At 40.5% G+C, this 15909-nt stretch overlaps 1 protein-coding gene across 4 annotated transcripts in view; it reads left to right on the forward strand.

Moving 5' to 3' along the window:
• Positions 1-15909, forward strand: part of raph1a (Ras association (RalGDS/AF-6) and pleckstrin homology domains 1a) — a 190952-nt gene that overhangs the window by 132813 nt on the left and 42230 nt on the right. For 3 of the 4 annotated variants that reach the window (XM_047601877.1, XM_047601878.1, XM_047601880.1), the window contains one exon: positions 14454-14528. The exons of the other annotated variant lie outside the window; for it this stretch is intronic. In XM_047601877.1, the coding sequence (XP_047457833.1) occupies positions 14454-14528 (75 nt within the window). The remainder of the gene's footprint in view (positions 1-14453; positions 14529-15909) is intronic. 4 annotated transcript variants of the gene reach the window in all.

Here is a 15909-nt window from a genome sequence, read left to right on the forward strand (position 1 = left end):
TCTAGCCTGGAAGACAGAAATGCATGAACTACTTTTTCAGAATCACCCTGAGAAAGGATGTTCCACATTCTGTTTTGTCTGAGTTTAAAAGTAGAAAATTACAGGTCATCCAAGCCTTTATGTCTTTAAGGCATGCTTGGAGTTTAACCAGCTGAGTAGTTTCATCTGGTTTCATGGATAAATATAATTGGGTATCATCTGCGTAGCAATGGAAGTTTATGCTGTGCTTTTTAATAATATTGCCTAAGGGAAGCATGTATGATGTGAATAATATTGGTCCACAGAACCCTGAGAAACTCCATAGCTTACATCGTCGTACATAGAAGAATCATAGTTTACATGAATCAACTGGAATCTGTCTGGCAGATAGGATTTAAACCAATCTAATGCACTTCTTGTAATCATGATCACACTTTCAAATCTCTGTAGTAGAATACTGTGATCAATACTGTCAAATGTAGCACTAAGATCTGGCAGGACAAATATAGAGACAAGTCCATCGTATAAAGCCATGAGGAGATCATTGGTAACTTTAACCAGAGCTGTTTAGTCCAGTCGTTTCTGTACTATGATGAATTCTGGCTGACACCTGACTGAAATTCGTCAAACAAACCATTCCTGTTTAAATGGTCACACAACCGATTGGCAACAACCTTTTCTGAACATTTAGAAATAAAAGCAAGGTTGGACATTGGTCTATAGTTGGCTAAAACATCTGGGTGAAGAGTAGGGTTTTTTTTTAAGTAAAGGTTCAATTACAGCAGTTTTAAAAGACTGAGGCACATATCCTGTTAATAAGGATAAGTTTGTCTGATTAATATGGAGGTATTAATCAATGGAAAAACAATGGAATCAATGTGTATTAATCAATGGAAAACCTCCTTGGGCAATTTAGTCAGGATGGAGTCTAGAACACAAGTCGATGGTTTAGGTCAGGGCTATTCAACTTCAATAGCAAGTGGGCCAAATATGAAAATCACTGGGAGTTCATGGGCCGCCCAGACTATTTGTCAGCTAATGGCTAAAAAATAACTCTTGATAATAGAGAACGACTGACACGTATCCATTTTTTTTTCCACTTTAATACTTCCACATAAGGAACTTTTATAAACAAGGTCCATACTTATATAAATGCTACATTCAACATGAACAAAGCGAAGCCATCAGACCATAAATGGGACTGTACACAACACAACATGAGACAAACAATTCTAAACATAGCAGGTCCATACCCACAGTCAAATGTATTAGAGCTGGACAGTAAAACAGTCAAACATAACTGTTGTCACAGAGACTGATATTGGTTAACATGGTTAGTTCTCCCTCAGACTGCAAGTGCTGTTTTAACGCAAAGGAGAATTGCACATGAATCTTTTAAATCTGAGCGATGCTGTCAACTGCTGTCATTTTGTGCCTGTTCAGGTAAATGGGAAAAATTACACTGCCTTGACATTGCTATTTCAACATAGTTTGGCTCATATGTAGTAAGGGCGATCCTCAGGCACTCATGCAACTTCTCATTGGTCATGGAGAAACGTGCCCTTGTTTTTATGGGATTCATATGAGAAAAGCTAGACCCACATTTATAAGTGGACCCAAACATTGTCAGTATTAGCAAGGCCACTTTCCTCATTGTGGGGTACTGGCATTGGTTAGACCAAAAGCTCTCTGCACCCTCAGACTGCTGTTTTGTAGCAAAGGATGATTGCACATCAACCATTTCCAACTGAATGTTTTCATCAATAGAAGACATCACCTCTTTTACTTTCGCACGGAAGTCTGCCTCAGGTTTGATAGAAAAGGGGTCACAAGCAAAGTGCAATACTTCAATGGGAATGTTGAACCAATCGTGGCTGGAGTGTCATCGGTGACCAAAAGGCAAACTTTCTGTAAATCCAGTTCACGCTCGTTAAAAAATGCGACAATCTTTTGAAAGATCGCCTCACCTGTGGTGTGTCCCTCCATTGGAATAAGCCCAAAAAGTTCTTTTCTAAAACACACTCTGTCGTGAAATCTGACATAAATGCATAGCTGAGCCATGTCAATACAGTTGGTTGATTCATCCATAGCACTGCTCATAACATCAGTTTTTTTAGGTTATCCAAAAGCTTCCTTGAGACATCCATTGTGAGTAATTCCACTCTGCGGAAAGTTGATGTGTCCGAGAGAGGCACTTTTTTAATGGCTGAGGTGATGCTTTCCTTTACTTTTTCATCAACAACCACTTCAACAATGACAGCGAGCATACAATCTTTAACTGTCTCCCCCTCGGTAAAAGGCCTCTTCTGTCTCGTTAGTGCCCAGGCCACACAAAGGGATGCTATCATAGCCCTCTCTTGCTCCATGCAAAAGCGACCAAGGGCAGCCTGACCCTGTTGAAATGATGCTAGCAGGCACTGTATTTCGCTGTGCTTCGCTGTTCATCTGAGCCCTCTGGAAAACGGGCCGCAAAACGAGTCATGGTTTGACTTGTAGTGCCACTTCAAGTTGTATTCTTTCATCACAGATATGCATTCGTTGCATAGTAAACAGACCAGTTTAGTGTTGGTCACGGCAGGCAAAATAAATAAATATTTGTCTGTCCATTCGCTCTGGAACTGGTGGTTTTCCAGGTCAGTTTTCCATTTCTTCGATTTTGAGAGCACCATGCTGGTGCTGACCTCTCTCACCCATAAGCCCAGGCAACTGTAGAGCAGCGCTGTGATTGGCTGCATTTGGCTGCATGATTGGCTACACATCACATAGGCGTGACATAGCGTGACATAGATATTTACAAGTTAGATCCAGATCAGAACCGTTGTTGATGTAATAATTTTCCTGCATCACACAACGTTATTTACTTCCAGTCTTGCGGGGCACAAAAAATTTCCAAAGGGCCGTATCCGACCCGCGGGTCGCTTAGTCAAATAGGCCTTTTATACTGTAATAACTGAAGTGAGCTCAGGAAAATCAATTAGACAGAAAGAATCCAAATATTGACTAGGTCCTACAGAGGTTTCTAATGCCACTGTACTTACATCTTTGACAGCTGGATGGATGCTTTGAATTTTATCTCTAATGCCAACAATTTTATCAGTGAAGAAGCTTATGAAGTCATTGCTGCTGAGGGCTGAAGGAATAGATGTCTCACCAGAGCTGTGACTCTTTGTCAGTCTGGCTACAGTGCTGAAAAGAAATCTGGGGTTGTTCTTGTTTTCTTCTATGAATAATGAATAATATATATTATAATTATTTTATATTATAATATAATATAATCTTATGGAGAGCTGTTAAACTACATTTCCTGGCTATGTGAGCTTCTTCAGAATTAGTGGAGTGCCAAATTCTTTCCAGCTTTCAAACTGCCTGCTTTGAACTGTGCAACTGTGAATTATACCATGGAGCAACCCTCCTCCGATTTATGACTATTGCTTATTTTTCAGAGGGGCAACTAAATTTAATGTTCAACTTAGGGATGCTGTAGTGCTATCAGCAAAATAAGGCTTTCAACCAAATTAAAGCTTGCGTAGGTCTAGGATTAATAGATAAATCCGAGTGGAAGATTGCTACCGCTCCTCCTCCTCGGACTGTGTTTCGAAGAATGTGATAGTTACTATGACTGGGTGGCGTGGACTCATTTAAATGACATTCATCATCCTGCAGCCACATTTCAGTCAAACTAAATAGATAAATCTGATGTTCAGTTATCAAATCAAATAATTCCTCAAAGTAATTATTTTACTTTAAGCCCTAAATATGTTTCATGTATGGATGGAACTGCATAATACTTTGTAAGGTTCAGTGGTGTGTCTGTTTGTGTATGGGACGGAGGGGGGCTGCTTCTCTTGGATACAAGCAGGGGAGGCTCCAAGGTAAAAAGGTTAGGAACCACTGTCTTAGAAGAGTTGTAGAAGAAGTGGATGGAGAGTAGAAGAAGGAGGAAAAGAAAAAACAAGTTGGGGCAGCTGTGGCTCAGTAGGCAGAGCAGGTTGTCCATGAAGTGAAGGGTTAGCGTTTCGATCCCTGGTTCGAGTATGTGTCTTTGACTGTAAAAGTGCTTTGAGTACCTTTGAGTAGGTAGAAAAGCGCTATATAAAAGCAAGACCATTTTCCAAGATTGAGATGGAGGAGTAGAACAATACTGTTTTACTCCTCTATAAATGTCTAGACTAGAAGAGGACCAGCAAGATGTCTCCTTATCTTCAACATTGCTGCCACGATGGTATCCAGCTTGGATTTTCAATCACTTGTTTCAACAACTGGATGTCTATCTATCTGGATCTACCTTTTCTTTCCTTTCTCACCTGGGGCCTCGTGTACAAAGACTTGCGTGGATTTCCTACTAAAAATAGGCGTACGCTCAAAACCAGAAAACGCTGCTCAACCAAAAATCCAGATGTATGAAGAATCTGTGCATACACATGAATCCAAGCACATTTCCCTTGTGTCCCAATCCACGTGGAATTGAGAACATGTTTGAGTACCAAACCCCTCCTTGTACATGCCCCCATTTTTTGTTCTTCTTGTTTAATGGCAGACGAAAAACAACTGTTAGGGGCATTACCACCACCATGTGGACTAGAATGTGAAGCGGGACAGTTTACAAATTTACATTAAATTCTATGATGATGTCCGTGCTTTTCAAAAACCTAAAAATAGCCATATAAACCACACCCATATTTAAATAGCAAAAGAAGAATAAAGTGGAGGTTGTCAGTATAATCAGCCCCCACCTGCACAGAGTTACACATTAATGACTGATTTAATGATTTCATCCATCTAAACGGGTGAACAGTTCAGCGATATCCCCAATTTGCTCTCAAACATCTGTCCAAACTTTGATTTATAGCACGTCCTTCATAATTCTTAAGTGACAAGAAATCACAGACACTGATTCACACTGGATTAGTTTTATCTCAGGACCTCTGTGTTACCGGAATTATGTATGGTGCATGTATGACTTTTGCACAGGATTAAGAGCACAGACATCCTCTGACATTATTACATTTTACCAGAGGTCCCACATGTGTGTGAGGCTGTCAGTGATGTGGGGTCAGAATCAGAAAAGCATACACACATTAAATCGAAAAAGAAGTGGTTTGATATCAAGGTGGATATGAAGCAGGGGAAGGCTGCCCACCCTTGCTGCCAATACAGTATTATGACAGTGTCCCAGCATGATCTCTAAGTGCCGCCAAAAAATGTGTGAGACACCACACATTTCCATGGTCATTTCATCATTGATGTGTCTGACTCTGTGGTGAAGAAGAACTTATGCCACACATTTTGGCATACGCACCCTTTAAACGCAAGGCCACCTCTTATTTTCATCATCATTTCACTCTTGATACATCTGAATTTTGCTGTGAAATAGAGTGCATGCAACATTTTTGAGCGCATGGACACTTTGTACATGAGGCCCCTGGTGTTTATTTATTAGTTGATGATTAGTGAAGATTACATCTCCAATGGTACTGCTACATACAAAGATTAATTGATGAGGGCTGAATGAATCAGTGGTTAAATTATCATTATATATTGGTGTGGCTGCAGAAAGCCCTCAACAGGCCAGGAATCATTTTCATTAACTGAAATAAGATCACTTGGTACTAATTTCATCATTCAGGCTTTAAGCAGCACCTGTCCTCTGACCAGGATTACCTCTCACGATTAAAGCTGATAATGAACATCACACAAGTGGATCTAATGTGCAGGAAAAATTATTCAGAACAACTTTGTTCTCCAAAGAGATTTATTTACAATATCTGTGAATGTAGTTTTGGACAGTGGTTTCTTTTCAATCAAACATCTCATGATACATGATCTGCAATGAGGTTTCATACACATTAATACACAGGACGAGATGTTGCGATCCCTTGTGCCATGATCTGAGGCAAAACTCCTTTAGAAGCCCAGTCCAACTGGAGAACCGACTAGCAGACCAGTGGTCAGCTACTAACTAGCCTAGCCACCAGCAGTAGGTAAGAAATAACAGGAATGTGACTGCAATCCAACCAAACATTTCTTCCTTCTGCCTATATCAGAAATAAGACAGACACCAGCTATATAGCCTAGTCCACAGCATGAGGTAATGAGAGGTGGTGGGACATGTGACTACCCTTCAACTAACACCGCTCTCTTCTGCTAGGATCAGAAATAAAACACTATCAGACACCAGCTAATAAGCCTAGCCACAGAAGTAGACCATTAGACAACACCAGCTAAATAGCTTAGCCACTAGTAGCAGGTAAGAGATGATGGGAATATGACCACACTCCAACCAAACATCTCTTCCTTCTGCCTGTATCAGCAATAGGATACAACCAGACATCAGCTACATAGCCTTGTCCATAGCCGGAGGTAATGAGAGGTGATATCAGGAGTTACAAACAAGAAAACACCAGCTAACAAGCCTAGCCAACAACTGTAGGCAGTAGGCAGTGTGCAGTGTGCGGCACATGTGTCCCAGACCATCTCTACATGGGGTTTTCAAGTGGGCACCTTCCTTCACAGATGTTTTGTTACGTTAGGCTCACGACACCTCAAGAAGGCTTAACAGCGAACTCTAGCGTCTCGGAATCATCCCCCTCAAGGCAGCCACCATGCCACCGTGTGCCTTTCAACCGACTGATTAGATTAATCCTACTACAACTGCTACCTATTAACAGTACACAGCTAGCCTTCTCTTGTTTCCTTTTCAGCAACAGCCACTCACTTGCTCACTCCGCTGCCGGGGACATATTTTTTACAGCAACCCTCTGTTCTTTTCTGTGAATTCCCAACTTGTACAGGAAAGCAATGGTGGATTTTGCAACAAGTCCATGGCAGCCGACCTCCACTGGGCGCACCCGGGCGCTCCAGCCTCACTGCTCAGCTTCCAATCCCAACTCCGCGTATCTATCTCTCGTGCTCATTCGCGTCCTCAACCCTGTCTTCCCACGGCACAAAATCCACCTTCCTTTATATCTTGGACCACAACAGCAAAACCAGTCTTTTGAGGGTCACTGTTCTCTCCGAACTTTTCTCCGAACAAACATTATATGTGTCTTCTCCTTTCTAGCAGATGAGGAATTTGCTTCAATACGTTTTTCCTCAATTGCAGCTGCTAAGCATTTCAGAACCTGGTTGTGACGCCAGGTATATCTCCCTTGGGAGAGGCTAACCCTACAACCTGTCAGAATGTGGCTAAGCGTACATACACCAAAACAAAGTGGGCAGGCAGCATCCTCCCCTAACCACTGATTTAGGTTCCGGGGAGATGGCAGCACATCATAAATAGCCCCTGTCATAAATCTAATCCTATTAGCCTCCATGCTCCATAGCTCTCTCCAAGACAATGTCCTTTTTTCTACACTCTCCCAGTTCAGAAAAAGTTGAGAGAAATAGTACCTACAGGGGTCTGAATACTTGCTAAATATAGCGACAAAGTTGCTAAATTGGCTTGGTCATGGGCAAAGCCACGTCAGAATATACCATTGTGTGAGGGGTGAAGATGAACTGCGTTAATTCAGATTAAATTGAATTAACTCCATTTTAATGGGTTAAAAAAAAAACAAAAAAAAAACGCAATTAATCGCACTTATTTTTGCACTGCGGGACGATTCCCACTGGACGAGTTTCAGGCGAAGCGATTATAGGCCTACTGGAGCACAAAAACGGCCGCCGACACTGACCACAGCCTGGGGACTTTTAATGTAGCCCAAACGCAGTTCAAACCAACCTGGTACCAAGCCTTGATAAACACACCGGATCCACGCCGGTTTACAGTATCCTCCCCTATTTTAGCCGCTCACTACCGAAGCTCAGTGACTGCTGGAGCTTCATTTAAAAAATGAAGGTGGCGGGGTTTCCTCTGCTGCAGCTGAACAGCTGACATGTGGTTAGACATAGGTACAGATTCATTATTATAGGACTTCAGCCTCAGAGCTCACTGTCTTCACACTGTCCTGACCTGTCCCCGAACATCACACTGGGACAACATGGAGCTGCCTGTGTGATTGGTTACCGAGTTTTGTTATTGTTTACGTCAAGCTAAGTTCAAAATCAGTTTATGCTACTGTGATTTGCATCTCTAGTCTGTTGGTTTTGGTTAAGTACCACCTTGGAAAACAAGGGATACAATGTTTTGTTGCTTAAGCTTATGTATTCAGTCATTACTCAATGGTAGATACCAAAATCCATGTGAAAAAAATGCTTCTCCCTGTTGTCAGGTCAAATATTTATATGTGATTAAAAATGTGATTAATTTAGATTAATTAATTACAAAGCCTCTAATTAATTAGATTTTTTTAATCAAATCCCGGCCCTAAGAAAATTAATTTTTTTTTAAAATTGGCGAAGTTTAGAGGGATTGTCTAGGATCGTTAGGAGGGCCACTCCAATTGGTTTGGCGAGCCTGGGGGCCGTACCAGACCTCACATTAACATCCATCCTAGGCAACCCACTCTCACCTGACCAGCTTTAAATCCGGGTAGCAACACAACCAGGTCACAATTCAGAGATCTGATCTGAGTCCACATGTAGAGATGGTCTGGGACACATTTGACCTTATTACTTTGGTAGAGGGAACACACAATGAGTCCGGAGTCACATTAAAATCTTCCAAAGTTCATTTCTAATCTGAGTTTTGTCTCTAAAATTAAAAACTTAACGTGTGAGAGATTTCAGTTTGTTGATGACCTGAAGAATGGACCAGTCAAAGCCCCGCTCTTTCAAGAGGCTGCTTTTATTAGAATAAATCAGTGTCTCAGACAGTGCCCGATATCTGACGCCATTATCGCTAAAAAGGGTGGGGTATTGCTATACAAGCTCTATATAAACACAGTCACACGTGCATTCCCCGACTGGGAACTTAGAGACTTAGAGCTGAAGTTTTAGTAGTGTTAGTATCTGAAGACGCTTTTCTTTCTGACATTTAGCAGCTGGAACATCCTCTTTTAATACTGTATATATTATACCACCTTCTTTATTCTATTTCATCTGAAACAGGTCCCATAATGTAAAATCTAAATAACAATTTTGTCAAACTCCTATTCTGTTAAATAACGGAGTCTAGTCACTGGACATCTATGGTCTTCCTCTGTAGAATCTGTCTTCCTGATTACTGGAGGGGATCAGCACAATTGGATGTGGTCGGTCATCTGTCGGCCAAAAGGGACAAGCCGAATGTAGTCTCACACATTTGTGTGTCTTTGACCTAAATATTCTATCTTTAATCTGTGATGATAGAGAGATCTACAGCGTTCTATAAAATGGTTTCTAGAGATGAAAAGAAAGATGGTGTCTGAGGATGAAGTGTGGAGAAAATTAAAGACGTAAAAACGATGCAATGCAGTATCTGAGTAATATTTTTATTTATTCTGTTAACACATACACACTTACACACAGACACACTGAAAGAGTCCGTCGGCCAAATGACAACAGCATGTTTAACACAGCATCAGCATGCTAATCCAGATTTGTTTTAAACAGGTTTAAAAGAAGGGATTTGTTAGGATTATTTTTTGATTTTTGTTGCGACATGTGATAATTAGTCGAGATTTTCTAGATTATATTTAGAAGTGTGTATAAAGAGAGAATGCACTGACGGGGCCACACTTCCAGAGTGGCAAAAACATGATTAAATGTGGCAGTATATACAGCAAGATCAAATTGAGGACAATTGGAATCGACAATGATCCTTACAAACTACCAAATAACAAATGGTCCACCAACATTAACATGTGGCCAGAAATCAGTTATCGTGATATTCAAATAGACTTATTATTTCAACATTACTATTTTCAACATACAACATAGCTCCTTTTTTGAAAAAGTGGTTTGGCCTCAGTTTCAGTTAAGTTGGTTTTATTTAGCTACATTTATCATAATTGAAATGAAATAAAATATGCTAACACTAAGAGCTTTACTGAGAAGTAATGTTAACCATGCAGTACTGTAGCATCAGACCAGATGTTGAAAGAAATATTGTGTTTATTGTTATTTATTGTTGGAACTGAAATATTTACTGTCAGCCATAACTACGGCAAAACAACATCGGCATTTAAATCTGACAGCCCTCCAGGATGTAACTTACAAAGTAACTTAAGGTATGACTTCATCATAAATGAATATTACCACCCTGCCCTTTATTATGTGCGTCTATGTATGTATGTTTTTTTTTCCTCATGAAGTGTATGTGCCTGTTGAGCCCTGTCAAAGAGGAATTTCTGCCACCATCTGGGGCAGGCAATAAAGCTTTATCTTAGCTTAGCTTAGCTGACACAAAATGTGAACCACAACACCAGGCGTTGTGCCTGGATTCCAGTTATTTCTTCGTAATGCAGCATTTACTTCTCTGATCTTTGTCTGAGATCTTTTTACAGATACCTCCAACTGTTTTAAAATCTGTTGGTACGGTCAATCACCTAACAGCTCTTGACCTTTTTTTAAAAAAAAAAAAATGTGTGTATTCACGTGTTTGTTTGTGTGTATGTAGGTGTGGAGCTCCGTCCATCGTAAAACAGAGAGCAGAGAAGCACAACGGTGACAAAAATTAAATTAAATACCTTCACTTAAATTACATAAGTAACTTCATTATTGATTAAAAGAACGCAATCCAGATGTGTTCTAGAGGAAAGGTGACTCAAAATGACTTCTGTTGTGATTTGGTGATGTAAATTAAATTACAGAACTTGACTTTAGTGTCTGCAAAATATCTCAAACACTCTAGCCTGCAACACTGGATACCATATTTGGACCGGACTGTTTTGGCAAGACTGGAGAAGGAAATGCATATTTATTTATTCATATGAATATACTAAGACACTCTGCGAGACCGTGAGTTAAAAAGTTTACTATGACTGGTGGGACAACATTCACTTCCCCTACACTCTTTCACTCACTGGATGGACGATTTTACCGTACAAGAACACACAGAGGGGAAAAAGTCTGGCCTGTGTCCACTGGCCCTCTCAGATACCATTATCAGTAATGTGGGGGCACCACAGGGGACTGTCCTATCTCCTTTTCTGTTCACTCTTTACACCTCTGATTTCCAGTTCTGGGTCCTGCCACCTGTGGAAGTTCTCTGATGACTCTACAGTGGTAGAGTGTATTAGAGATGGACAGGAGTTGGAGTATAGGACACTGATCACAGACTTTGTGGAGTGGTCCCAGGGAAACCACCTACTCCTGAATGTGGACAAGACCAAGGGGCTGGTCAATGACTTCAGAAGGAAGAGGACACCAGTGGAGCCCATCACCATCCGAGGCCTTGAGGTGGAAGTCGTGGATTGCTACAAGTACCTGGGAGTCCACATGAATAACAGACTGAACTGGAGGGACAACAGTGATGATGTGTACAAGAAGGGCCTGGGTAGACTCTACTTTCTTAGGAAGCTCAGGTTTTATAATGTGTGTTCAAGTTACTAGAGTCCTTCTGCCACCTTTTTGAACAATTAAGCTTCTATGACCAAGCAGTTTCCCTTGTGGATCATTAAGGTCTGTCTAAGTCTCTCTTGCCCAGTAGTCTTCAACAGCTGGAAATTCAGCAATTCCCATATAAACAAGGATGACTATTTCCATCCTTCTGTGTGCCGTACAAATTGGTTTGATACATGATATGCCTAATTACTTAAGGGCCAGAGTACATCATGAAGTACAGTAAAGGGATTTCAATGTGGTGGGGTGGTGGGTACTTGGGTGTGCTGCATCATCATTTTCCACATATTCCTCATCATCTCATCTCATCCTCACTGGCTGGGTGGGCTGGCACACGAAAAGTCCCACTCTGATTGCCACAGGCAAGCAGAATGATGATAAAAGTTTAACACATGCAAAAACGAAAAAACACAGTTATAAGGTCATAAAATAGACAAACATGACAAAAACCATTCAAAACTATTACAAATTCACCATGTATAGCTTGACAATTTCTAAAATAGGTTAAACTTCTCACTGAATCACTATTGTTATGTAAATACATTATAATATAATGTCCTCAGTTGTTTTGCCTTATTTATAAAGAAAAAAGGCCAAGTATGACTTACTATGCATCAGGCTGGCTGTGCTATGCTTTGTCTAACATGGAAATAGATGCTAATGCTAGTTTTACCTGAACAGGGTGTATGATCATATCGGGTGCCTGCATTTTCTCATGCCTTAATTTTGCTTATTTCACTAAATCCTCCAAAATAAATGTTGATATTAGATTAAAACACTGTGTTCTACGTAGAGCCCGATATCTGCCGCCGTTCCTCCTCTTCTCCGGATGCACTTGGCAGATCTCATGGTGTTGCAGCCGTTATGCAATCTTATGCAAAATGTGGGACATCGCTATACGAACACAATCGCACATGCATTCCCTGATCGGTACAATTTCCGAACATGATGTAGAGCCCATGGATAATTCACCGTGCACTTCCATTAACGATCATGTAACAACACATTTGTTTTGTTTGACTGAAGAAGAAAAAAAAGAAAAAACAAAAATGTCTGTCCTTCAGAGATCTGTCTTTATGGGAGTAGATCACAACTTTGCGCTTTTTTTGAGCTGAAGCTTCTAAAGTGATACAGTCTGTCAGGCCTTCCAGTGACAAAATCAGAATGTAATGTTCAGATACATTAACATCAGAGCGAAAAACCCAGGTCATCGCGGCATTCCATCAAACCGTGTCCAGTGGAGCAGATAAAATCACATTTTTCTCTCCATATGAAAGGGTCTACATTACCCGAACTGCCACGTGCAAAGACATCTCCGGGTCACGTAGCCCGACGTATTTAATATTAAAATCAAATTCAGTCCTGTGGCCCCATTTTTCCATTTTGTATTTTTGATCTGAGTCTAAAATTGAAATAAGAAAAACCAGACATTTTTTCGTTTTTTGTTTTTAATATGATTAAAGGACGAATGATACACAGATTGACAATGACCATGTTTGGGTCAAGCTTCCCTTTGTTTTGCCTCCAGCTAGCGTCATGACATCATAGTAATGTAACAAAGGGGTCTATATAATGGTGGAGAAACACTGAGACTTAACTAAGGAGCACATGGAACTAGAAACTTATGGAAATCTTGTTTTCAGTGGACACTAAATATTCCTCGAATAATCAAATTAAAACATCCTGATTGATGAGGAGTAGAGGTGTGGTGACCTTTACTTATCGTCTACTAAATACTAATAAACATTAGATAAGGGGTTTCCAGGAGGGACAGAAACGTGGAGGTAGAAAAACAACCGACAGACTAGATATTCAGTACTGGACACTAACATGAAAATATTACTTCCCCTTTTTCATCGTTGTCTCTTCTCTCTCCCTTTCCTTCTTGCTACTTGCTCTACTGCTGGTCATCTTCTAGGAGGAAGAAAAACTTCTCCTACTTCTTCAACCTCTTCCCTTCTTCCTTTTTCTATTCTTCTACTCTTCTTCTTGTCTTTCCTTCCTTCTCCTTCCTTCTCCTTCGTCTTTCCTTTCTTCTCACCCCCTCTTCCTCCTCCTATTTTCTTTTCTCATTTTTCTCCTTCTCATCCTCCACTTCCTTATTCTTTTTGTCCTCTGTACAACTTCTTCTTTTCCTGCTTCTCCACCTTGTTCTGTCTCCTCCTCCTTCTGTTCTATTTCCAGTAGATTTGATGCTCCTCATCAGAGCCTCTTGATCATTAAAGTTATCCACCTTTTTCCTGAATTCTGAATGTTACCCATGAATCATAACATGCTGGTTTTACTCTTCCAGTAGCTACATTTCCATGATTTCAGTAACTGTCAATATTGCAGTAAACGTTGGATTTTAGCTATGGATAGCACAGAAATGGGAAAAATCAGAGGTGGATACATAATACGGATGTTTTAAAAAGTTGTGGGGATAGTTTCGACAGTGCTTCATCTGCATTTCTCACAGACTGGTCAGATGAGTTCAAGCTACGACTAGACGTTTGCTACATTGACATTGTTAACTACAGTGCAATATTTGACTCTGAGATGTGGTGGATCAGAAGTAGAGAGTATATAAAAAAAATGTAATTTGTGATATTAATGTCCATCTATTTGGGTGAATTTTACACTTCAGTTTATCTGAGATTAAGATCTATAACAAATCATTTTAAGATGAATTTTCCGGATTGGGGTGTAGTTCTGTTGCATAATTATCAATGATGTTGTATATGCTTTCTCTTTGGAGGATATTTTAGTTTTAAAGCTGCAAGCCATACTACATTTCATTCCTCGACATGGAATTTTGTCATGGCAACTCTCATAGTCTTCTAAAGAAAAGAAGATATGGATGGATTTGACATAAACACATGTATCTGATCATGTTGATGAATATGTTCTTGAACATTATGTGTTCAGTTCTCCTCTACAGGCTTTTCCCATCAGTGATGTTGTACTACTGTTCTCTGTTTCAACACACAGGTGTCACATCCAATCAATCAGTCAATCATCAGATTCACACACAAACTCTCTCTCTCTCTCTCTCTCTCTCTCTCTCTTTAAAGCACCCCTATTTGGACAGGGAGACCTCTCTGATTCTGAGAAACATAGCAGGAAAACCTTCCCACCTGCTCACAAAGGTCAGGACTTCTGCACACTTCCTTTTCTCCTTTCTCTCGTATGTCTGCATCCCACCTCCCCTCCATATTTATTTTGAAGCATGAGCTAATAAACATGCATGTTGTTTCACAATCCCCCCCTCTTTTCACCTTCCCTCTGGTTGTAGTGCTGAAGGTGAGCAGTTGTTAATCGTTGACATGTCCTACATGCTGTTGTTGCTACATCTTTAATTGTGCCACTGTGCTGCATATATTGTAGTTTTTGCTATCTTGTGCATTTGGGGAAATGTAATCTTCCTTATTTAAGCTTAGGATGTGCCATAGACCAAGGACCGATGGAGAGATTAAGTAGGGACCCCCTACCTACTATATGTGCTATATATATGTGTGTGTGTATATATATATATATGTGTGTGTATATATATATATATATATATTATTATCATTTTGCAATCTTTTCAAATATTAATTTGGCCCAGCCAACTGCTGTAAACACAAATATACCTGACATAAACATACCTAACTTATGTATAATTAACATACAAAGAAAATAAAACAAACCATTTTTGCCTCATGGAAGCAAACAGCACTGTTAGCTTCTCTTCTGCTAATATTGCAGCGTGCGTCTGGGATTTCCCCTGGGGGCTGAATAGGTTCTCAGCCAATGCCGGGGAACCTGACAGAGCCTGGCTAGTGTGGCGCTATGTGTGAAATGGTGCATTGTTGAGACAGTTCCTGTATCACAGCACCAAATAGTCAAAAGAAACACATCGAATATCGCTAAATGGACTGATTTTTTTACAGCTCCAGCGCCCCCTGGTCCGCTTTCTCATTTGCAAGTGTTATGTCATGCCCCAGTCATTCGCTGATCATTTGGGCTAAATTCAGAAAGGCTGCTGGCCATTGGTCAAAAGTGCTGCTTCTGGCAGAATGGGAGGAGGGAGAAGAAGTTCAGCCAGACCTCAATCAGTGCATTTACATGCAGAGCTTAATCGAGCTATGCTTAAAATTCTGAGTCAGACATTCAGACTACAGTCCTTGTCCCAGTTTACATGCAGTGCAAGAAAATCGAATAACTGTTCTGCTCTTCCACACTAGGTGATGATACGTGTCTTTTCAGCGGGATAATACCACGTTAATACGGCCCAATTTCCGGTTGACCTATTACGCGATATAATAAACAAGAATCTTTCAACTGGCCTCTTAGACGTTTTTGCGCAGTGGTTGTGGAGCATGCGCACACGCATCATCTGATTGAAAACTCTGATTCAATTGCATTATCTGGGTGTCTCAATCGGATAATGAGAACTCCGAGTGACGTGTCAACGTGCACTTAAGTTCTCCTGTTATAGTCAGATTAAGGCAATAATTAGTTTTTTTTCATGTGCATGTAAATGCACTG

The sequence above is a fragment of the Mugil cephalus genome, chromosome 12 (assembly GCF_022458985.1).
Source record: "Mugil cephalus isolate CIBA_MC_2020 chromosome 12, CIBA_Mcephalus_1.1, whole genome shotgun sequence".
Lineage (NCBI taxonomy): Eukaryota > Metazoa > Chordata > Actinopteri > Mugiliformes > Mugilidae > Mugil > Mugil cephalus.